Genomic DNA, 23,438 nt, shown 5'->3' with positions numbered 1-23,438 from the left:
GAACTTTCCATCCCACATATGGCTCAGTTTATACAAGTTGTATTTAGTTAAGCATTAACACTATTTGAGTTGTGAAACACATTGTCTACAACCTACTGGAGGAGAAAAAAAAATAGTGTGAAAACTGACATACTAATGCATTCCACCAGGGAGCATTACATTAAAAATAGAAAAACTGAGAAATGGCTACATATCAAACTATTCCTTTACTATTAACCATTAGAGTTAAAAATTTAAGGTGTAGCCGAAACCGGTTTGGCTCAGTGGATAGAGCATCGGTCTGCGGACTGAAGGGTCCCAGGTTCGATTCCGGTCAAGGGCATGTACATTGGTTGCGGGCACATCCCCGGTAGGGGGTGTGTAGGAGGCAGCTGGTCGATGTTTCTCTCTCATCGATGTTTCTAGCTCTCTATCCCTCTCCCTTCCTCTCTGTAAAAAATCAATAAAATATATTTAAAAAAAAAAAGTTTAAAAAAAAAATTTAAGGTGTATTCCTCCTCTTGGGAGCATGCTCAAGCCTTATCCTTCCTCCTTTTCTTCCTCCACAGGCATGCATCTCCTAAACTCTAAGAGACCCCATGAAACTTGCAACCAGGGGAGCAGTGGACAGCTAACCTCGTCCTGGGCTAACCCTGTGAACCTGTCTCCAAGACCCCTTTGCTCTGATTGTTCAGTGAGCCGAAACACCGCTTCCTAGGCTCTCTCCTGTTGCTTCTTCTATCCTAAGCCCTTCCTTGTTTCACTGTCCCCAGCTTTCATAAACAAATTCTCAAAAAAACAAACAAAAATACTTAGAATGTTATACAGTCACTTACCTAGCAAGTGCCACAACAGAGTTGCTATGAGGCATAACAACTTGCAAAAGTAAGAGTATTGTGCCAAGCAAATGTGGCTCAATGGTTTGAGCATCGACCTATGAACCAGGAGGTCACAGTTCGATTCCCCGTCAGGGCACATGCCCAGGTTGCAGGCTCCATTCCCAGTTTGGGGCACGCAAGAGGCAGCCGATCAATGATTCTCTCTCATCATTGATGTTTCTATCTCTCTCCCTCTCCCTTGCTCTTTGAAATCATTAGAATTATTTTTAAAAATATAGTAGTATAATTATCCTAATACTATAAGAGATAGTTGTAGGTAGTTCTTAAGTGTACACTCAGATGACAAACTTCTAGATGAAACTGATAGGACTTTTTTGTAGAGCAATTATCAACCTCACTACCTCTAACCAAGACTCCTTGGAATCCAATCATATGAAGTTATAGTAAGATGTGAACTCAGATATAAAAAGCCAGGGCTAGAATTCAGTGTTCTTTCCATGAACACTCTCCCAGGTGGAAGCCAAGAATGAGAAATGGGATAAGATCTAGGGAGTTTAGAGAGTGAAGTCATTTTGGAAAGTGAGAAGGGAAAAATCAAAAGGCTGGAACCCAGCCTCCACTATGCCGAAAATAAGGCTCTTGTTACTGACAGGATTAGTATTACTAATTTTTTCCTTTTGCCTCAGGCTCTAACATGGTTTAATTGATCCAATCTTTTTCCTAAAAGTTTGGTATTTCGTTCATCATGCTTGATTTTTATCTTTTTCAAAAATGGTGTAAAAATATTACTAATCTATATTACTGAGGCTTTTGACACACCCTTATAGTTTTTACCTACTCATTTCAGTCCTGGGTTTTCAAAGGAGAGTGAAAATGATGCAAGAATAGGACCAAAAACTGATTTCAGAGTTTGGAAGGAACTGAGCCAAGAAAGCAGGGATCAAATTTTATAATCATTCTTTGGTCTACCGCTCCATCTGCTCTACTTCACTGACTCACCCCATGGCCCCAAATTAGAATGGTGCCATTACCTCTGATCTTGGTTAAATTATGTAAAAATCTCTTTTCTTTTGTATTCTGAAAATATTAGCTATTACAGAGATCTTTTAATAGAAAAATAATAAAACAAACAGCAAATCATGAAGATGGTTAAGTTTAAAGTATACATATTTGACACGCCTCTGATCTATGGCTCCACCTTGCCAGTGAGTAAAATATGATTCCATTGTCATGGACTTGCTCTGTTATGCCACTTTCAGCATACAATCCACTGGTTGTTGAGTTTTTATAGATTTTGAGAATCTTTGCCCTCACTCTGATAATCTAGAATTAGGTTAAAAATCTTCTGTGGCAGGATATATAATAAGGCTGTTCAGTCTGAAATGCTTTAATTAAAAGGAACAAACAATGGAATACAAATAAGTGTCAGGGAATATTTCTATCATGCTGCGTTCAATACTCTGAACATTTCTTATACAAACTAAGAACAACTAGACACTCAAATCACTAAGTGTTTAAAAAAAAATACACACACAGTGCATGAAAATTCGTGCATTCAGGGGGTCCCTCAGCCCAGCCTGTGTCCTCCCGCACTTTGGGTCCCCTCGGGGGATGTCTGACTGACAGCTTAGGCCTACTTCCTGGAGGATCGGGCCTATGCTGGCAGTCACACATCCCTCGGGCAGCCTGGGAGCCCTTGGGGGATGTCTAACTAATGGCTTAGGCCGGCTCCCTGCCATTAGTCGTTAGTCCTTAGCGCTACTGTGGAGGTGGGAGAGGCTCCCGCCACCACTGCTGTGCTGGCCAGCCATGAGCTAGCTTCTGGCTGAGCGGCACTTCCTCTGTGGAAGTGCACTGACCACTGAGTTAATAGTCTTTCAATAAATACAAATGAAGAGCATATTCAATAATTTGGGAACATCTAATTATTAATACAATTCAGAATTAGACAGGGTAATTTCCTTGTTGGGTAATCATTCATATTCCTAAATTCTTCTGATTTTTTTTTTTTTAAACAAGTCTCACCACCACAGGTTGAACAGCACCACAACAGAGCCTAACAAAATGATGAGCTCACACGTTAGGTGTTGTCCAGCTGGGACTTCATTGGCATAACTATATTTTAAATGTCAACTTTAAGTGAGCCTTTTAAGAAACTATACAAGTGAATCAAGGACAATAAACAGAACTTCAAAGGAAATCAAACATTGGCTTCTTGTAATTACATGATGAGAAAAAGATTTAGAAATGAACATTTCAGTATTAAAATAAAATGAGCTACAATCAGTATTTCAAACTTCCTTTTACAACTTTAAGTGAATATTATTCAAAATAAAAATACTTTCATATCATAAACATTAAAGCCTATAATATAAAACTGGTAGCAATTAATAGCTTCTTTCTTAGTCTTTTTATATAAATAACTGATGAACGAATTATTTTCTCTTACTTTTGCAAAGCCAAATAGTCATTGAAATTGATTCCAGATTTAGCATTTTTAAGAATAATCACTCAAACATATACAAAATTATTTTAATATTTTTGAAGAATTATAGGAATATGAAAGTCAATTTTATATTCTTGCACTTTTTGCTATTAGAAAGTCCAAAGACATTACAAAGTATTTTTCTTGATAACCCATGTAAGAATTATAATGTGCAAAAAAGATGAGAGATTTTTTTATGCAGGAAATAACTGTGCTTCAGACTGTAATTGCTTTTGAATTCATGTTATTTTCCCTCTAAAAAGAAAACAGAAGAGAATCTTGTGAAGCTAATAAGACATCCCAGGTGCTTTCAAAGGATCCCTTTTCATACAGGAACTTCTAAGCAAGCACACTATTGTGTGGGTAGGTATTTTTCCTTCAATCCTCTTCTTCTGGCAGACCAGGTGAAGTCAGTAAGAGAAGATCTATATTTGAAAAGCAAAGGAAAAAGAACATATCAGAATAAGAAATGCAATTCAGCACACTAATTTACCCATGCTTATTTTTTTCAAATAGACAAAGAGTTATGAAAATTTTGTAATTTTAATAGAATAAAGGACAAAAACACACAATAATCTTAATAGACAAAGAAAAAACAGTTAATAAAACCCAACAATCTTCTTTCATGATAAAAACATTCAACAATAGGAATAGAAGGGAACTCCTTCAAATTGATAAAGACATCTCAAAGACCCATAGTTAACTTCATACTTAATGGTGAAAGACAGATAAGGAATTTAAGATAAGGAATGAGACAAGGATGTCTGTTCTCACCACTTCTATTGAGCATTGTATGGAAGGTTCTAGTTAAGACTATTAGGCAAGGAAAAAAAATAAAATACATCTAGATTAGAAACAAAGACAGAAGTAAAACTATCACTATTTGCATATAACATGCTTGTACATAGCAAATCCTAAGGAAAATAATGAATCAATAATTCATTAAAGTTACAGGATATAAGATCAATAACCAAAAATTAATTATATATCAACTAGAGGCCCAATTTGTGCACTGGTGGGGTCCCTTGGCATGGCCTGCGGGGATTGGGCTGAAACTGGCAGTCCAGCACTGCCTGCTGCTCTTGCCTGTCGCTCCCGCTAATCCCAGCCCATCTGTGCCTGCTGTGGGCTTGCGCCCAGTCAGTCCCGATCAGGAGAGGCTAGCGCAGCTGCAGCGGCACTCACCAGCTGTGAGCCCTGTGTCTGGCACCCATCAGGTCAGTTGAGCAGTGCTTACCACCAGGGGGCAGTTCCTGCATTAAGCGTCTGCCCCCTGGTGGTCAGTGCATGTCATAGCGACTGGTCGACTGGTCATGCATGGGTAGGGTTCCTAGGCCTGGCCGGCAATCTAGGCCAGCTGGGGCCTTCCTTCCCCCAGCTGCCAGATGCTGGCTGGGGCCTTTCTTCATTCCGTGCAGTTCCCTGGTGGTCAGCACATGTCATAGCAAGTGGTCGAACTCCCGAGGGGACAATTTGCATATCAGCCTTTTATTATATAGGATTCTTAATGAATAATTAAAAATGACATGAAGAAAATTTCATTTGTAATACCAGCAAAAGAATAAAACACTTAGGAACAAATTAAACATCAGAAGTATAAAACTTGCATTCTAAAAATTATAAAATAGCCCCAGCTGGTTTGGCTCAGTGGATAGAGAGTTAGCCTGTGAACTGAGGGTCCTGGGTTCGATTCTGGTCAAGGGCACATGCCTGGCTGTGGGCTCGATCCCCTGTAGGGGACGTGAAGGAGGCAGCTGATCATGATTTTCTCCCATTAAAGTTTCTATCTCTCTCCCTCTCCCTTCCTCTCTGAAATCAATAAAAGTTTATTAAAAATAAATAAATAAAATAAAAATTATAAAACATTTTGTTTTTTGTTGTTTTAAAAAATGTTTTTATTGATTTTAGAGAGAGGGAGAAAGAGAAATATTGATTGGTTTCCTCCATTACCTACCTTGATCAGAAACTGAACCTGCAACCTGGGCATGTGCCCTGAATGGGAATTGAACCGGTGACCTTTCAGTGCACAGGACAATGCTCAACCAACTGAGCTACACCAGTCAGGGCATAAAACATTGTTGAAAGAAATTAAAGTAGGAATATATGCCATGTTCATGGATTTGAAAACTTAATTGCCAACATAACGATATTTCCCATATTGATATACAGACTCAAGACAATCCCTATCCAACTCACAGCTGGCTCTTTGCAGACATTGATAAGCTGATCTTAACACTCATATGGAAATTCCAGGGAACCAGAATAATCAAAGCAGTCTTGAAAAACTACAAAGTTGGAGGATTCACAGTCTCAGCTTAAAAAATTGCTACAGCCCAGCCAGCATGGCTCAGTGGTTGACCTATGAACCAGGAGGTCATGGTTCGATTTCAGGTCAAGGCACATGCCCAGGTTGTGGGTTTAATCCCTAGTAGGGGGCATGCAGGAGGCAATCAATTGATGATTCTCTCTCATCATTGATGCTTCTATTTCTCTTTCCCTTTCCCTTCCTCTCTCTGAAATCAATAAAAACTTTTTTATTTTTTAAAGAAAAACCATATTATCTAGCAATTTGACTCTTAGCCTTAGGTATATACCCAAAAGAATTGAAAATATATGTTCAAATAAAAATTTGCACATGAATGTTCATAGTAGAACTGTTCTTAATAGCCAAATAATGAGAACAATAGGTGACAAAATAAAATATGATTTTTCTATATGATAGACTTTTATGAAGTCATTAAAAAAGAGTTATGTACTGATACATGCTACTACATGGATTGACCTTGAAAACAGTATGGTAAGTGAAAGAAGCCAATCACATACACATACACACACACAATAAGAATCTGCTTATACAAAATGTCCTAAATAAATAAATCCATAGACAGAAAGTAGGTTAGTAGTTGTCTAGGATTAGAGCGTTGGAGAGAAATGTAGAACGTCTGCTATTGGGTATAGATATTTATGAGATGATGAACATGGTCTAATATTGATTATGGTGATGGTTGCACAATTACTTGAATGTAGTAAAAACCATTGAACTGTGCACCTTAAATGAATAAATTATATAGTATGTAAATTATATCTCCAAAATTTAAAAATTTCATGCTAAGTGATTCTAATTCTGAATGTTTTATAAGAAAGTGTTCAAAGATGTGTACACACATGTAAACATCTTTGCACCATTGTTCAAAATAAATAAAATATAAGTATTTATCAATAGTCAAGTTAAATAAATTAAGTCTGTCCATATAATGAAATACTAGTCATTCAAAACAACTATCTGTGTATCTGCAAATAAATACATCTAAGTTTAGTGACCTATAAAGAGGCAAGGTAATGAATGCATTCCACATTTCATATGATACATACATATATGTGTGTATGACATACTAGTGACCCGTCGTGCAAAATCGTGCAAGACCCAGGACCCCTCCTACCTCCACCCCCACGCCATGGGATCGCCCCAAGTCCTGGAGTCCCGCTCCACGTGGCTGGCGCACTGCAGGACAACCCCAAGTCCAGGAGTGCTGCCCTGATGCCCTGTCTCTGGGCCGTGCAGAGCAAACGCCAGGCCCCGCCCCAGAACCGCACGTGGGAGGGTCACAGAAACCCCGGCAGAAGCTGCGTGGAGCGGCTGCCAGCCCTTCCCCTGCTACCCCGCCTCCCGCCTCTCGCTGTTGCAAGGAGGTGCCCTACCTGCCGCCTCCCGCCACCGTGAGCAGGCACCCTGCTTCCCTGCAGGAACCCTGGTGGCAGGCACGAGAAGCAGCCAGCCCTGCCCCCACTGTGTGCGCTGCCATTTTGTGATGGTGTTACAGAGTGAGGGTTAATTTGCATATTACCTCTTTATTATATAGGATATATATATATACACACATGTAATTTTTGTAAATATAAAATATTACTGTTGCCCTAACTGGTGTGGCTCAGTTGGTTGGAGCATCGTCCCATGCACTGAAGAGTTAAGGTTTTGATTCTTGGGCAGGGCACATTCCCAGATTGTGAATTCAATCCCTGGTTGGGGTAGGTACTGGAAGTGACCAATTGATGTTTCTCACATAGATATTCATCTCCTCCCTTCCTGTCTAAAATCAATAAAACCATATCCTTGGGTGAGGATTAAAAAAATGTTACTGTTAGAGAAAAATGAGGAGTAAATGAAAAGTTGAAAACTCTAACACAATTTCAATATAAATGAAATGTGAAACCAAAAAAACTCAAAGTCCTCTCCCAAGGTTACTTGGGCCAGTGTATGGAGAAAAGTTATATGTGGTGCTTGAGCACATGCACTCCCCAGCCCCAAATGAAGTGACATTTGATCAAAGTCTTGATTGAGTAGAAATAACTAAGTAAAGCTAAAAAAAAAAAAAAAAAAGAACACCATAAATTCTAGACAGAGAAGATAATGTGTGAAGGCCCTGAAAAGGAAGAGGACACCTTTGATAAACTCTCATAGCTACAGTGAGTCAGATAGAATTGGAGAGGTAGAGAAGTAGTTGATTATGCAGTTTTATAGCTTACATTAAGAATTCTATTTTCCTTCAGAATGGCTATCATCACAAATCAATAAATGACAAACGTTGGTGAGGATGCAGAGAAAAAGGAACCCTGGTGTACTGCTGGTGGGAATGCAGACTGGTGCAGCCACTGTGGAGAACATTATGGAGTTCCCTCAAAAAACTAAAAATGGAACTCCCATTTGACCCAGTAATACCACTTCTAGGAATATATCCCAAGAAGCTAGAAACATCAATCAGAAAGGATATATACACCCCTATGTTCATAGCAGCACAATTTACCATAGCTAAGATTTGGAAACAGCCTAAGTGCCCATCAGCAGATGAGTGGATTAAAAAACTGTGGTACATCTACAGAATGGAATACTAAGCTACGCTAAAAAAGAAGGAATTCCTACCATTTGCAACAACATGGATGGAACTGGAGAACATTATGCTAAGTGAAATAAGTCAGTCAGAGAAAGATAAGTATCACATGATCTCACTCATTTGTGGAATATAATGAACAACATAAACTGATGAACAAAAACAGTTCCAGAGACAGAGAAACATCGATCAGACCATCGAACCTCAGAGGGAAGGTAGGGGAGGGTGGGAGTAAGGGGGAGAGATCAACCAAAGGAATGGTATGCATGCACATGGGCCTAAACAATGGACACAGACAACAGGGGGCTGAGGGCGTGAGTGGGAGGGATGTGGAGGTAATGGGGGAATAAGGACACATATATAACACCTTAATCAATAAAGAAATTAAAAAAAAAAAAGAATTATATTTTAAGAGAGAAACCAAGATGGTGGCATAGGTAAACACCTGAAATTGCTGCGTCGCACAACCACTTCAAAACTACAACTAAAAGACAAAACAGACATCATCCAAACCACAGGAAGGCTGGCTGAGTGGAAATTCTACAACTTGAAGGAAAGAGAAAATCACACTGAGACTCAGAGGAGCTGCAGAAGTAAAGTGCAGAGGTACAGAGGTGCGCGCATGGAAAGGGCTGGCAACTGAGTACATGGTTGTCTTCTTCAATCGGGAGGGAGACACAAGCTCCTGACTGGTCTGAACTCCAGTTCCGGGTGAGACTCTGGGGACTCAGACTCATACAAGGAGAAACTGGACTGTCTGGCATTGGGCAGAACTCGAGGGCGGCTTTCTCTCAGAGGTGCTTGCAGCGATTACTGAGGGACACTGAGACCCGGGGGCCTCTTAGGGCAGGGGTGAAGGTCAGCCATTGCTGTTTGCTCCGCCCTAAAACCCTGCCCCACTGAAGCTATGCGCAGAGGTTTTTGCATATGAATGGCCTGGTCATTTGAAATCTAAACTTACCTAACAAACTGCAACTGAGTCAGAGAGACCCAGAACATCCAAAAGAAGGCCCAAGGCCCCACAGCAGCTTGCATTGCTTCACAGCTGGGCCTCATCTGGGCACCTACAAACCCCAAACAAAGAAGAAGAATCTGTCGCTCCTGTTGGGTGGTCTCAGGCAGAGGCTAAATTAGCATCTCCTTGGAGATCCAAGAGCCAGTGTATCAGTGGTCAGAGTGGGACCATCCAGATTATAACTCCTCAGATCCATAAGGGACACACTCAGGGGTCAGACTCAGTGAGCACCAAAGCCCCACTGAAGCAAGCCTTGCCTCATATGGGTATCTCCAGCACAGAAGTTCTTCCATCATAGACACAGCTGATTCTCACAGCCAATTGGCCTGGAGGTCAATTCCTCCCAGTGATACCAACAACTATCAAGGCTTAACTACAACAAGACTGTGCACACAGCCCACAAAGGGGTGCACCACGAGTGTCCACCTCAGGTAACTGGGGAGGCTGAGCCACTGGGCCCTATAGGACACCTAGCACACAAAGACACTCTATCAACACAGGGAAGCAGCCAAAATGCGAGACAAAGAAAGAGGCCACAAATGAAAGAAATGGAGGAAAGCAAACTACTGGATATAGAGTTCAAAACCACGGTTATAATATTTTTCAAGAATTTTCTAGAAATCCCTGATAAAATTAGTGATTTTTCATTGAGGATATGAAAAAGGACCAATCAGAAATTAAGCATACACTGACTGAAATACAGAATAATATACATAGATCCAATAGCAGACTAGAGGATCACAAGAATCAAGTCAAAGATTTGAAATACAAAGAAGCAAAAAACACCCAACTAGAAAAGAAAAAATAATCCAAAAATGTGAAGATAGTGTAAGGAGCTCTGGGACAACTTCAAGCGTACCAACATCCGAATTATGGGGGTGCCAGAAGAAGAGACAGAGAGCAAGATATTGAAAACCTATTTGAAGAAATAATGACAGAAAACTTCCCCTACCTGGTGAAAGAAATAGACTTACAAGTCCAGGAAGCACACAGAACCCCAAACAAAAGGAATCCAAAGAGGACCACACCAAAACACATCATAATTAAAATGCCAAGAGCAAAAGACAAAGAGAGAATATTAAAAGCAGCAAGAGCAAAACAGTTAGTTACCTACAAGGGAGTACCCATATGATTGTAAGCTAATTTCTCAACAGAAACTATGCAGGCCAGACAGGAGTGGCAAGAAATATTCAAAGTGATGAATAGCAAGAACCTAAAACCAAGATTACTATACCCAGCAAAGCTATCATTCAGGATTGAAGGGCAGATAAAGAGCTTCACATATAAGAAAAAGCTAAAGGAGTTCATCACCACCAAACCAGTATTATATGAAATGCTGAAAGGTATTCTTTAAGAAGAGGAAGAAAAAGAAAATGGTAAAGATAAAAATTATGAACAACAAATATATATCTATCAACAAATGAATCTAAAAATCAAGTCAATAAAAAACCTGATGAACAGAATACACTGGTGAATATAATAGAATCAGGGACATACAAAGGGAGTGGACTGACAATTCTCTGGGGGAACGGGGTGTGGAGTATGTAGGAAGAGACTGGACAAAAATTGTACACCTATGGATGAAGACAATGGCAGGGTGGTAAGAGCAGAGGGTGGGATCGAAACTGGGTGGAGGGGAGCTATGGGGGAAAAAAGAGGAACAACTGTAATAATCTGAACAATAAAGATTTATTTAAAAAGTAAAAAATAAAAATAAAAAAAAATGAACAAAATTCCCATAAAAAATAAAAAAAATAAAATAAAATATAAAAGAATTCTATTTTAAGATCTAGAGATAGAAGCATGGAACAGACTGATGAATCTCAGAGGGAAGGTGGGTGTTGGTGGGTGGGTGAGGAGAGATTAACCAAATAATTTATATGCATATATGCATAATCCATGGACACAGATAATAGTACAGTGAAGACTTGATGCAGGGGATAGGGTGGAGGGGGTCGATAGGGTAAAAAAGGGGGATATCTGTAATACTTTCAACAATAAAGATACAATTTTTTTCAGAAAAACAATTCTAGCCCTAGCTGGTTTGGCCTAGTGGATAGAGCCTATGGACCAAAGGGTCCCAGGTTCAATTCCAATCAAGGCATGTACCTTGGTTGCAGGCTCCTCCTGGCCCTGGCCCTGGTCTGGGCTCCTACAGGAGGCAACCAGTCAATGTGTTTCTCTCATATTGATATTTCCCTCTATCTTTCCCTCTCTCTTCCACTCTGTCTAAAAATCAATGGAAAAATACCCTTGGTGAGGATTAGGAAAAAAAAAAAAGAACAGAATTCTATTTTAGTTAATTTATTTTTTTAAATATATTTTTATTGATTTCAGAGAGAAAGGGAGAGAGAGAGATAGCAACACCAATGATGAAAGAATCATTGATTGGCTACCTCCTGCATGCCCCCTACTGGGGCTGGAGCCCACAATCCCTTGACCAAAATCAAACCTGGGACCCTTCAGTCCAGAGGCAACTGTCTAACCACTGAGCAAAACCAGCTAAGGCAAGAATTCTATTTTAATCCTAAAAGTAATGAGAAATCACTAAAGGATCTTAAGCAGTATGAAGCTATAATATGAAGAATAGATAAAAGAGAAGCAAAAATGGATGTGAGGAGTTTGGTGCAAAGTAGGCTTCCTCTCTCTAAGAATGTATTCAGGTGGATTAAAAAAAATAAAATAAAGAATCTTAGCGAGGAAAGGGAAGACTAGAGAAGACCAATCAGTGGGTATGGAGAGAGGTGGTCAATATTCTGGAAAGCCTATTGGGTTGCAATAGTGACAGTGGACTGAAAAATTTCAAAGGGAAGGTGGGGTGAGGAGGTGGGAGGGTAGTGATTAACTGGGGAACTTACATGCATATACTAGTATGCATAGTCCATGGACACAGACAATAAGAGTGGTGAAGTCCTGGAAGGGGCGGGTACAGGGGTTCAATGGGAAAAAACACACAAACCAACAAAGGGGATATTTGTAATACTTTCACCAATAAAGATAAAACAACAACAAAAATACATCCAAGTGAAATATGTTGAAGTACTTAATTAATAATGATTGTTTTTTTCAAGTCACCTACAAAGCAATAAATACTCATTTGCTCTTATATAAAAACTAGAGGCCCGGTGCACAAAATTTGTGCACTTGTCGGGGGGTGGTGTTCCTCAGCCAGGCTTGCACCCTCTCGCAGTCCGGGATCCATCAGTCGGACAGCCTTAGTGCTGCTGTGGAGGTGGGAGAGGCTCCCGCCACCACCACTGCGCTCGCTAGCCATGAGCCCGGCTTCTGGCTGAGTGGCACTCCCCCTGTGGGAGCACACTGACCACCAGGGGTTAGCTCCTGCATTGAGTGTCTGCCTTCTGCTGGTTAGTGCATGTCATATCGACTGGTCATTCCGCTGTTTGGTTGATTTGCATATTAGCCTTTTATTATCTATCTATATATAGAGCCAGGGTCCATAACGACCAAGGCTCAACCAAACACAGGAAGTGCCGGCACAGCGACCCAGCACTGACTGACAAGGGGGCTGCGGATCAGGCCCAGAGAAAAGCCTGCAGAGAGAGAGGCAAGGCCTGATCCCCAGCCACCATGCCAGCTGTTGTTTAGCCACTGCCTCTCTTCCAGCTTCACCAGCAGACATGCTTCTGTTTCTCTCCAGGCCTCCTCAGGGGCTGCTGATCAGCCCTGCCTTTTTTATCAGAACCAGAGATGCTGATTGGCATAGAAACTGACCAATCAGAACCAAATCTGGTTGAAGTGCCAAAAGCCAATGGTTGCCTAGGAGGTGGAGCTTTTGATGCTGACTGGCATAGAAACCTACCAATCAGAACCTAATCTGGGTGAACTGAGAAGGCAGAACCTAAGGTGGGGGCTGAGGTGGGGTTTTAAGGTCAACAGCTGTTTGGTGTAAGGTGTAAGAAAGCGGTTCGATTTTTTCATGACTGGTTTGGTAGTATAGAGCATATGGCTGGCTATCAGTCCAGATATAGGAATTATGTGTTTTTGTCTGCCAAAAGCATCTCCTCCTGCTGAAAAAGCTCCCCCAGACCCCCCATTTAAGAAATCTTATCCTATATAATCTATCTATACTACTAAAAGGGTAATATACTAATTAGACCAGGTCGACCGGCCATCTACTGGACGTCCAACTTCCTTCCAGACAAAGCCATGGTGTTGGGGGCCACGGCAGAGGCAGTTGGGGACATTCAGTCCGGCAGGGGAGAGCAGTTGGGGGCGAGATCAGGCCGGCAGGACGTTAGAGGCAATCAGGTCAGCAGGGGAGGGCAGTTGGGGGCGAGATCAGGCCGGCAGGGGAGGGCAGTTGGGGGCAAGATTAGGCTGGCAGGGGAGGGCAATTAGGGGCGATGAGGCAGGCTGAGGCAATTAGGGGCAATCAGGCCGGCAGGGGAGGGCAGTTGGGGGCAACATCAGGCCAGCAGGGGAGTGCCATTGGGGGAGACATCAGACTGGCAGGGGAGGAACGTTTGGGACGAGATCAGGCCAGCAGGGGAGGGCAGTTGGGGGCAACCAGGCCAGCAGAGGCAGTTTGGGGTGAGCTCAGACCAGTAAGGGAGGGCAGTTAGGGGTGATCAGGCAGGCAGGCAGAGGCAGTTAGGGGCGATTGGGCAGGCAGGCAGGTGAGCGGTTAGAAGCCAGCAGTCCCAGATTGCAAGAGAGATGTCTGATTGGAGAGGGTGCAGGCTGGGCTGAGGGAATCCCCACCCCATGCATGAATTTCATGCACTGGGCCCCTAGTATAAGATAATGTATTTTTCAAATATATAATTGCTATATAATAATAAAGTTAACCTAGTATCTCTAGGTCACTAATTGAATACACAACTGAGGACAAAGTAAAGACAGAAGATTTATACTAAGAAGAAATTTTAGACTCCTGAACAACTTGATAGGGAGCTGCTACTTTAAGTAAATATTTGGAGAAAGAATTATTACAGACTTTGTAATGATAATCAGTTTCCAAGGTGAAGAAAACTCTGACATGAGGATTTAGTTCATCATATACATCAGTACATATGGGGGAATATGCATTTATTAACATAACAACTATACTATATTTTTTATATTTATATTTTCAATATATAATATATATATTATCATTAAGGCATCATGATCTTTATAGAAAAGTTTTATTTTATCAGTATATGTAAAATATTAGGGATTTTCTCTGAGCATGGTCTTTGGACACTCGACTGAGATTGAGAAAATAATAATTTTCTATGTTTAATTTTAAGGAAGATATCCCAGATATTATAGCCCATGAAGGAATCCCCTATACTTAAAGCTACTTTCAGGCCATTCACACATTGTAAAGATGCATACTCTAAACTTTAGGGGCCCTATCTTATCTCCAAGGTGCTCACATTCAAATATGAATAAAATTTGACGAAATAAAGAAGAATATGATAATTGTCAACAGTATGGCCCAAATAAACTTATCACGCTCACAAAAAAGAAGAATATGATAAGTGGCTTTTAAAAATACAGTGGTATTTTCCATCATCTTTGACCCTACAGAGGCCAGCTGGGAATAGGACTTCTATAAGGACAACTATGTCTGGAAGGCTGTGGTCCAAGGCCATTTTTGCTGGCTATAAGCGGGGTATCCGGAACCAGAGGGAGCACACAGCTCTTCTTAAAATTCAAGGTGTTTATGCTCAAGATGAAACAAAATTCTATCTAGGCAAAAGATGTGCTTATGCCGAAACTGGTTTGGCTCAGTGGATAGAGTGTCGGCCTGCGGACTGAAGGGTCCCAGGTTCGATTCCAGTCAAGGGCATGTACCTTGGTTGTGGGCACATCCCCAGTAGGAGGTGTGCAGGAGGCAGCTGATCGATGTTTCTCTCTCATCAATGTTTCTAACTCTCTAAACCTCTCTCTTGCTCTCTGTAAAAAATCAATAAAATATATTAAAAAAAAAAAAAAAAAGATGTGCTTATGTGTACAAAGCAAAGAACAACACAGTGACTCCTGGTGGCAAACCAAACAAAACCAGAGTAATCTGGGGAAAGGTAACTCATGCTCACGGAAACAGTGGCATGGTTCTTGCTAAATTCTGAAGCAACCTTCCCGCCAAGGCCATTGGACACAGAATCTGTGTAACGCTGTACCCCTCAAGGATTTAAAGTTACTGAAAGTAGATAAAATGGATTTGTTTTTCTGTGTTTTGGCTAAAAAAAATTATATATATGGTGGTAAAAAATAAATAAAACCTACTTATCAAAATGCTGTGGTTGTTAAGAGAGTAGAAGATTATTTTACGTTAGTCGGATCAAGGTGGGCCTCATATAGAAAATGGGATTTGAAGAGAACCCCAGGAGATGGAAAGTGAATTTGATGAGATCAGGGAAGCAATTAATTCCTGGAGGAGGAAACACTTCCAGCAGAGATAGGAAACTGAAATTCAGTTTGGCAGTAGGTATTAGGAAATAAAGCTGAAAATGTGTGATGGGATCTAATGATGGCAAGTCTTAAATGCTAAGATAATAAAAGTTTCATTTCACTTCTTTTAGCAACATTTGTGGAATGCCTGCTATATTTGGGGCACTTTTTTTTTTTTTTTTTTGCTGAAGATACAAAGGTAAATACAACCATTGTTGAGAGTTTAGGAAAGCTACTCCATGTTATTGCTGCCTCAGCATTCATTTTGTTTGGCTAAGAGGCCTGCAAAGACCTTAGATGATACTCGCTCCCTTATACAAATACATGTCCTGGACAGCAGTCACAGAGTCACAAGCAAATGTAAGTTCCTGATTATGACTTCTCCAACAGCCCTTGTCTCCCCTGCCTCCTAGGGCTAGTATACTTTATGTATCTCTTAGATAAGACCCCTGCGGAACGTACCAAAACCCACCTTTTTTTATTTGAATTTACCAATCCAACCCTAGGTCAGGAATGCCAACACACTCCATCCACAAACTCTAATACAGGCATGTGGCCCAGGTCCCATATCTTTAGCTCTCGCTCTCGCTGGCTGTCTCCATTCTTCCTTGACCTCCCCATTTGGCCCCTCCAGGCATGCCATGAGTAATAAACTTATTTACTGCAATTTATCTCTAGTCAGCTGTTGAATTAAGGCTTACCATGCTGTATTCTGGGTGTTCCACTTAACAAATGTTAATTTAACAAAGTCAGAACACCACACTCTGCCTTCTGCCTTCAGGAAATTTACAGCATGCTGAGGGCAGAGGGGAAGCGCACAGTCAGTTAACACATTACTATAATGCAGTGAATCAAGTACTTTGACAGAAGTACACAAACGGTCCTGAGAGAAAAAGTGGGCATCTGATACAATTGGGAGGGATTTCTTGAAGGATGAATTGATAATGAAGGAAAGAAGAAAGGACATTGAAGGCAGAAGTGTAGCAAGAGGTGAAGAATTGACTGACTTTAAAGTAATGGTAATAATAAAAAATTTTAGCCACTATCTATTTAGCATTTATTATGCCCTAGGGATGGTTATGATAAGGTTAAGTTCCATTGCTAGCTCCCTCTTACAGGTCTGAAAGTGGAGGGAGACTTAGAAAGGATTAAGTGGCTTACCAGTGATCACCAGTGAGTGAACTATATGACCAGAAAGTCTAAAACAGTCTCAATTATTTCTTATTCCCTCTGGGGAGAAGCAGTGACAGATGATGCTGAAGAGATACAATTTGTAAGATTAAATTATGCAAGTTCTAATTTTCTGAAGGTTTCAGGGACATATAAGAATTTTAATCTTGGTGTGACTTAACTGGATTTAGTTTGGAAAGATCAGATGATAAGAACAGACTTTCCAGAACCAGAATTGGAGGCTGGAGTGATCAGTTATCTGGTCTCAATTTATAAAAGGTAACTTGACCAAATTTCTTTTCATAGCCATTACTTCTGGTAAGTGAAAATGGGCAAGAGAGTGGGAAGATTTTGACTTTACATACTTTTATACTGTTAGAAAAAATTTTATACCATGAAAATGTATTATAATTATTAAAAAGCTAGATGGAGAATGTACTAATAGTTATATACTGTAGTTATCTAGAGTACACATTTAAATAAAAGTATTATTGTAGTAAGATTTTACTGTTGGAAAGGGGAAATCATTAGAGTCTAAAACCCCTACCCCATTTTCCACTCTAGCTCTCATATTAACCTGTAAGCTTGGAATTCCTGACACCCTTTCTCTTGCTTTCCCCCACTCTAATTCACTTAGGGCTGAATGTGATGCTGAAATATTTCTGTGAGGAAAAAAAAAATCAAGAAAATGAATTGTATACAGCATAGGTTTTCTATTTGATTAAGTTTTTTTTCTTTTTAATTGTTAGAAAATCCTACTGGGGTTCACTGAAGAGTACTCTAGAAGCTGAAAAAGTTGATATTCAAGGTAATAGAACATTCCTACTAAGTGATTTGAAAGTCTAAACCAGTGGTCGGCAAACTGCGGCTCACGAGCCACATGAGGCTCTTTGGCCCCTTGAGTGTGGCCCTTCCACAAAATACCACGGCCTGGGAGAGTCTATTTTGAAGAAGTGGCGTTAGAAGAAGTTTAAGTTAAAAAATTTGGCTCTCAAAAGAAATTTCAATCATTGTACTGATTTGGCTCTGTTGTCTAATGAGTTTGCCAACCACTGGTCTAAACCATTGTAAAGGGTTAATCTGGAAAAATTCTGAAGTTAACTGTTCACCTTACCTATCCTTTTACACTTTTACTTACCCTAACTGAATCAACTAGCCCCATGTGATTTTATCTAAAGTGTGGCAGGAAAACAGAGGGGAATAAATGAAAGGGCTCTTCTGCCTCAGAGTTCCACTACTTCGGTCTAGTGTGCCTTTACCCAGTATACAAGTTGTCAAGATGTTTTGTTGCAAGATATATAAAAAGTGTGCAAAGATGTAGGACAGTGAGAACTGAACTACCAAATTTGAAGGTAGCAGTTGTTATAGCACTGGTTCAGCAAGATCTTGGAAAATTCTCTAATGTTTATCTTGCATTGGTTCTTATACTATCTCTGGATTCCAAAATAAGGCTTTTATACCTTCTTCAAAGAACTGTAGCTGGAATGTAGGACTAGTCTAAACACTGACAAAATGAATGCTGTAAACTGAGCAGTTCTTTAAAGGAATCAGCCTAATTTTGTAAAAGGTTGCTATTATTAAATGCTTTATATGGCCTTCATTGAAATTTCCCTTTGTTTTACAAATTTGGTTTGTAGGTCAGAATTTTTCCTTAACTTTGACAATTCAAATTTCCCAACTCTATTTTGTTTACTTGAAACACTAGTTTTTATGGCATGTGCTTTCTAGAGAAAGCCAATATAACCTGTGGCTAACAATGGGCTTTTATTCGCAGTTATGTAAGGTATCTTGCTCGGTATATGCAGGAATTCCCTTGCTATTGTGAAATACCTTCTCTCCTCTTTGTTATTTGTGGGGGAGTGCTGGGAAAATCTTGAACTTCTCCACTCCTCCTCAGCACAAATTTTACCATTATTTTTTAGATGTGAGAGGGGAATGCATTATCAACACACAGCAAAGGATTCTTTAAATATAAAATCCTTTTAAAGCATGTTTAAGCCTCTACTAATTGTTTTCTCAAGAACTTATTGTATCTTTATGGATTCTTCCACCAAATTTATTTTTCATATGTTGATAGCAAATAGTAATTTGTTATAGATTACAGGCATAGAGAACTTGGCTTTTTGTCTTAATCCCCATGATAAATGCTTACTAGTGAAATGCTTATTACTGAATTGCTCTTCCTTCTTTTAATGTTCTACTCAGGACTTTCACTGGGTCTGAAAACCACATATTAAACAATAGGTATATTTCTTTCATGAATAATGCCATAAACATTACAATCTATTGGTCAAATGAATAAGCAAATTCAGCAATTGCCTATGTGTTAACCAGCCGAGGAATATTTCTATGGCATTATTTTTTAAGAAGATATATTTTATGACTTAACTAGCTTAAAATAATTACAATGGAATGCCAAGTTATTTATTTTTGGTATGAAATAACTTAAACTTGGGCAGTGTTTGAAGTTGATTGATTCAGACGGTATTACTGGTGGTAGTGGAAAATCACAGGTCTTTTAATTATCTTCTTTTTTTTCCAACGAAAAAGAGGGGAGAGGAGCAGAAATCTATTTGGAATTTATCCTTCAAAATACAACTATCAAGACCAGTTCTATCAGTGAGGCTGTAAAGTTGCTATGCCATTAATATTAAGTTGATTTTACATATTAAAATAAATATTTTCAGGAAAAAATAAAGTGCATATCGAGGCTAGCACACCATTCGCCTAGTGTTGTTGGGCAAACACATCCATATGCTGAAGCTCATAGTGGTCCTAATGGGAAATAGACTTGTTCTGGAAAACATAAGGAGCTAGTAAGTGTTTTTCAAAACACATGTTTAAAGAGATACTTTCATAATTATATTCTCCTGGTGCCTGATATTTAAATAATAATTGTCAGACATACACAATACTACTAATCCCTATATAACTCTCATTCAGATTAAACAATTATCAAGATTTTCCTTATCTATCCCATTAAATTATTTTCAATCATCATGTCATGTCACTTTTTTTTTTATATTTCTTTGTTGTTGAAAGTATCACATATGTCCCCATTGGCCCCCTCCAGCTGTTTCACTCTTTCATCTGTTAGCATGCATCTCTTACACTGACATTACCATAAGGCCATTATCACCTGTAACAAAATATGAATAGGCATTCTTTGGTACCTATTTTCAATCTGGAATGTTGCCTAAATGTAGGAAATCTATTTTCCATCAGAAATACCTCAGGGGAAGGGCACTCGTGAATGGAGAGGCATACATCTCCTCTGATGGCAGCTGAGTCTATGTAGTTTTCTTCTCATTGCCAAATTAGCTGAGGGAAAAAAAGAGAAATATTAGGATCATTTTGATGAAAATGAACTGTTGTTTAGTCTGGGGGATGCAAGAGAATATTTAGAATTCAAATTATAGTGTGATTTGCTACTTGTTCAGATGTGATTATGATATAAAAAAAATTAATGTGATGCAAATACATAAGGTATATTCCCAGCAGTTCATGTTAATAGCAATATCTTCCTCCATCTACATATCTTCTTCCTAAATGCTCCTGGACCTTGTATTTTTTTTTCCAATTTCAAAGGAATTTAATATTATTTACACAGTTAAGGAACAGATGATACATTTCCATTAGTTAGAAACTGATTTCTATAATAAAATAGATTTTAAATTCAGTGCATGTCATTATTAACTGCTAAGGAAATCTTAGCCCTTGTCTGCCGTAGAACAATTTTTATTGGCTGTAATTATTGCTGTGTAGTCACTGCTTTCTGTTAATTTCTCAAATCATTTGGATGGTCCTGTCTTCTACTTAGAGTTCTATAGAGCTTTGATTGAGACACACACACCCCCCTCCCCCCCCCCGCTGGACTTTGTATTTTATGTAGTGAATTAATCACATTTTATAAGAACATTATCCAAGGTGTTCCATATTTCAGAAAAGTAGAAATGGTTTGAATAGCAATTGTTGTAAACATTAAGGAGGAATGCTTTCTGAGTTGCTAATTTGGAACTTCTTTCTTATTTATGTAAAAGGGCACACCAGGGGATTCCATTTGAAATAACCTCAGTGATCAAACTTCTGATTAACTAAAAGGCAGAGACTGACTTTTTAACCAGTTACTTACCATTTTCTGTCCTAAATGGAGAATTACATTATCAAGTGAATAATAGAACATATTTGGATATAAATATAAATACCTTTCTATTTATATTTAGGTTTGCTTGTTCCTGAGTCAGAAAACTTCTTAATTTTTTTACTTGCTAGTGCTTCGAAACCTTAGATATTTGGTTTTGAAGTAAAAGCACAATAGAATAACTGTTTCCTAAATTTCTATTGGATAAGAATAACATAAATGATATCATTAAAAAAATATCTCAAGTAAATTAATATTTATCTTGATTATACATATTTTTGACACTTTTGGGTTTTAAGCACAATAATACTACAATTGTACTTTCTTGTTTTAAGTGACACATCTAATTATATAACTGGAAGTAACTATTGACCCATTTTAAGAATTCATCTACAATTTGCCACATGATTTTTATACGCTGTGAATTCAGTTAACATTGACCCATTCCAGCCAGCAATGTGCTCTTTTAATAAACTGCTTTGGATTTGCATTTTACCTAAAAATCTATAATAGACCAAACATTTCCGTTCCTTTTTACTTGTAAGAATAACATATCTACAATAGCTAAGGGGTCTTTAAATTAGAAAAATAGTGGTAAAATATTTATCATCATTTTAATATCCAGCTGTTTTTTAAATATCCAGATAGAAAGAATTCTTCTGAAGTCCTACACACCTCAAGCATGCCTAAGAGTTTTTCAACATAAACACAACCACGCTCAGAGACTCATGGACAACAACAGGCATAAAAACAAGTTCCTCTTACAAATATATCAAAGTCTTACCTGGTCTCTGTCCATTGATAAGAAGAAGACTCATCATAAAAATTAAAAATACAAAAAAGAATTGTTGAAATCTCATTTTTCTGCCACACTAAAATGGAGCAGTAGCTCTCAAAGTAAATCAAACTTCTTTGAACAGTCTGTGCAATATCTGTGTGGCTCTTCTCACATTCTAATGACAAACCTCGGAGAACTGCCAGCTGCCTTTTCCAGAAAGGTTAATGATCACATCAGACAAGGTTACTGGTGTGTTGTGCTGCGGTCAGAGCCTCCCCCGGCCCCAAACCCCTCCTCCACTCCCCTCCTCCTTCCCCTCTGTCACTCCCCTTCATTTCCATAAGCAAATATTGGTGAAATAAACCATTCAAGTGTGCTGTAACTTCAGTGGAAGTCTACTCTGGAAGCTTTTAGGAGAGACTGATTTAATTCAATCTGGATTTGGCGAAATATGTAAAACTAGGCATGGCTTTGCCTCCTCCCCCTCAACACTTGCATCTGTTCAAACTTTGTGTTGCCCATATTGGTCCCACATGCAGAAACCAATGGAAATGACAGGAAGTCTCTCTTTTGTCCTTTTTCAGAAGGAATTCTGAAGCTCTAACTTAAGACTCCCAAATGCTTTGTGGCAGAATGTGCTGAATTGCTTTCTCATTACCAAATCGACAGCAAAGTGGTGCCTATTTATCTTAAATCTCTAAATTGCTTAATTTACGTGGGTTTATATCAATAAACATTCCTGGGGTTTAGAATGTTCTGAAGTAAATCTGAAAAGAATTTATATTTTCATTTTGTAAAGTGCAATTTAAAAAGCAGTGATCATTTTTATCTGCAATATGTCCAGGATTTTTAAAAAAGGAAGTGTAGACAAGTCACAAACTCATGAAATCTGTGTTCTGTTAAAAACTTTATATGTGGTGAAATACCAGGCTAACAGGATACCACAGTCACAGAAATCAGAGCTCTCCCAACAAATTCAGAAAGCACAAAAACCATCAGAGTTGTCTTCTCACACATGCACTAACATCTCTTTTTGTTTAAAGTACTTTACCTTCGCTTTTATGAACTGAAGTTACTATATTTACTATAAAGTAAACCAAAAGAGTCATGAAGGTACACTTTCGAAACACATGTAGAGCCGAAATACCAAATCTAAAGCATATGCAGCTTTTATGAACTATCAGCAATTTGTTACATTTGGCCTCTTTAGATTCAGGTAGTTGGTACACAACCCTGGGCTTACTGAGTTCTGAAATTAATGTATGATGTGTCTTGATCTTACAAGTCAGTTTGTAAAATTCCCTGCCTGCCTAATGTGAATAAAAAAGGGGCCGCATCCTAAACCCGACAAGCTCAGGGGAGGCCTACAGAGCGGCCTTACCAAAGCAGCTCTTGGTGAGTTGTTGTGGCCGGTAGTTTTCCCTAACAAAGGTCAATCTTTACTGTAACTGACCCTGCCTGTTGCCTTTTTTTTTTTTTTTTGCATCTACAATAACATACCTGATAATGTACCTTTGGGATATCAAAGTGATTTCCTCTTTTTTCTGGACCTCTCAAAGCACAACCACTGCACCAGAGCAGAGACCCACAAATCCTCTCATTGTTATTATTATCATGTCAGTTGTTAACTGTTAACTATTCTATACCCACCTATGTAAAAGAAGCGTGTGTCTACCCTTTTCCTTTTTACCCTATCCCAGAGATTTCCCAGCTTTCCTCTCTCTCCCCTCCCTTATCTATCACTAA

The 23,438-nt window shown here is 39.1% G+C and overlaps 1 protein-coding gene and 1 pseudogene across 1 annotated transcript; one reads left to right on the top strand and one right to left on the bottom strand.

The window, feature by feature from the left end:
* Window positions 1–14,751: 14,751 nt before the first annotated feature.
* Window positions 14,752–15,347, top strand: LOC129149323 (60S ribosomal protein L35a-like; annotated as a pseudogene).
* Window positions 15,348–20,005: 4,658 nt separating this feature from the next.
* On the bottom strand, window positions 20,006–21,774 carry APELA (apelin receptor early endogenous ligand). Its single transcript, XM_054716959.1, has 2 exons — window positions 21,699–21,774; window positions 20,006–20,094 (listed from the first exon to the last, which is right to left on the bottom strand). The coding sequence occupies exons 1-2, from the start codon at window positions 21,772–21,774 to the stop codon at window positions 20,006–20,008; spliced, it is 165 nt and encodes a 54-aa protein (XP_054572934.1).
* Between the last annotated feature and the right edge of the window lie 1,664 nt (window positions 21,775–23,438).

Source organism: Eptesicus fuscus, chromosome 6, assembly GCF_027574615.1.
Source record: "Eptesicus fuscus isolate TK198812 chromosome 6, DD_ASM_mEF_20220401, whole genome shotgun sequence".
NCBI classification, from domain to species: domain Eukaryota; kingdom Metazoa; phylum Chordata; class Mammalia; order Chiroptera; family Vespertilionidae; genus Eptesicus; species Eptesicus fuscus.
This window is presented reverse-complemented; position numbering and strand designations above follow the sequence as displayed.

Excerpts from the sequence above, each read along its gene's own strand:
- APELA (XM_054716959.1), bottom strand. The coding sequence starts at position 21,774 with ATGAGATTTCAACAATTCTTTTTTGTATTTTTAATTTTTATGATGAGT. Across the intron at positions 20,095-21,698 it reads TATCAATGGACAGAGACCAG|CTAATTTGGCAATGAGAAGA; the intron begins GTAAGACTTTGA and ends TTTTTCCCTCAG.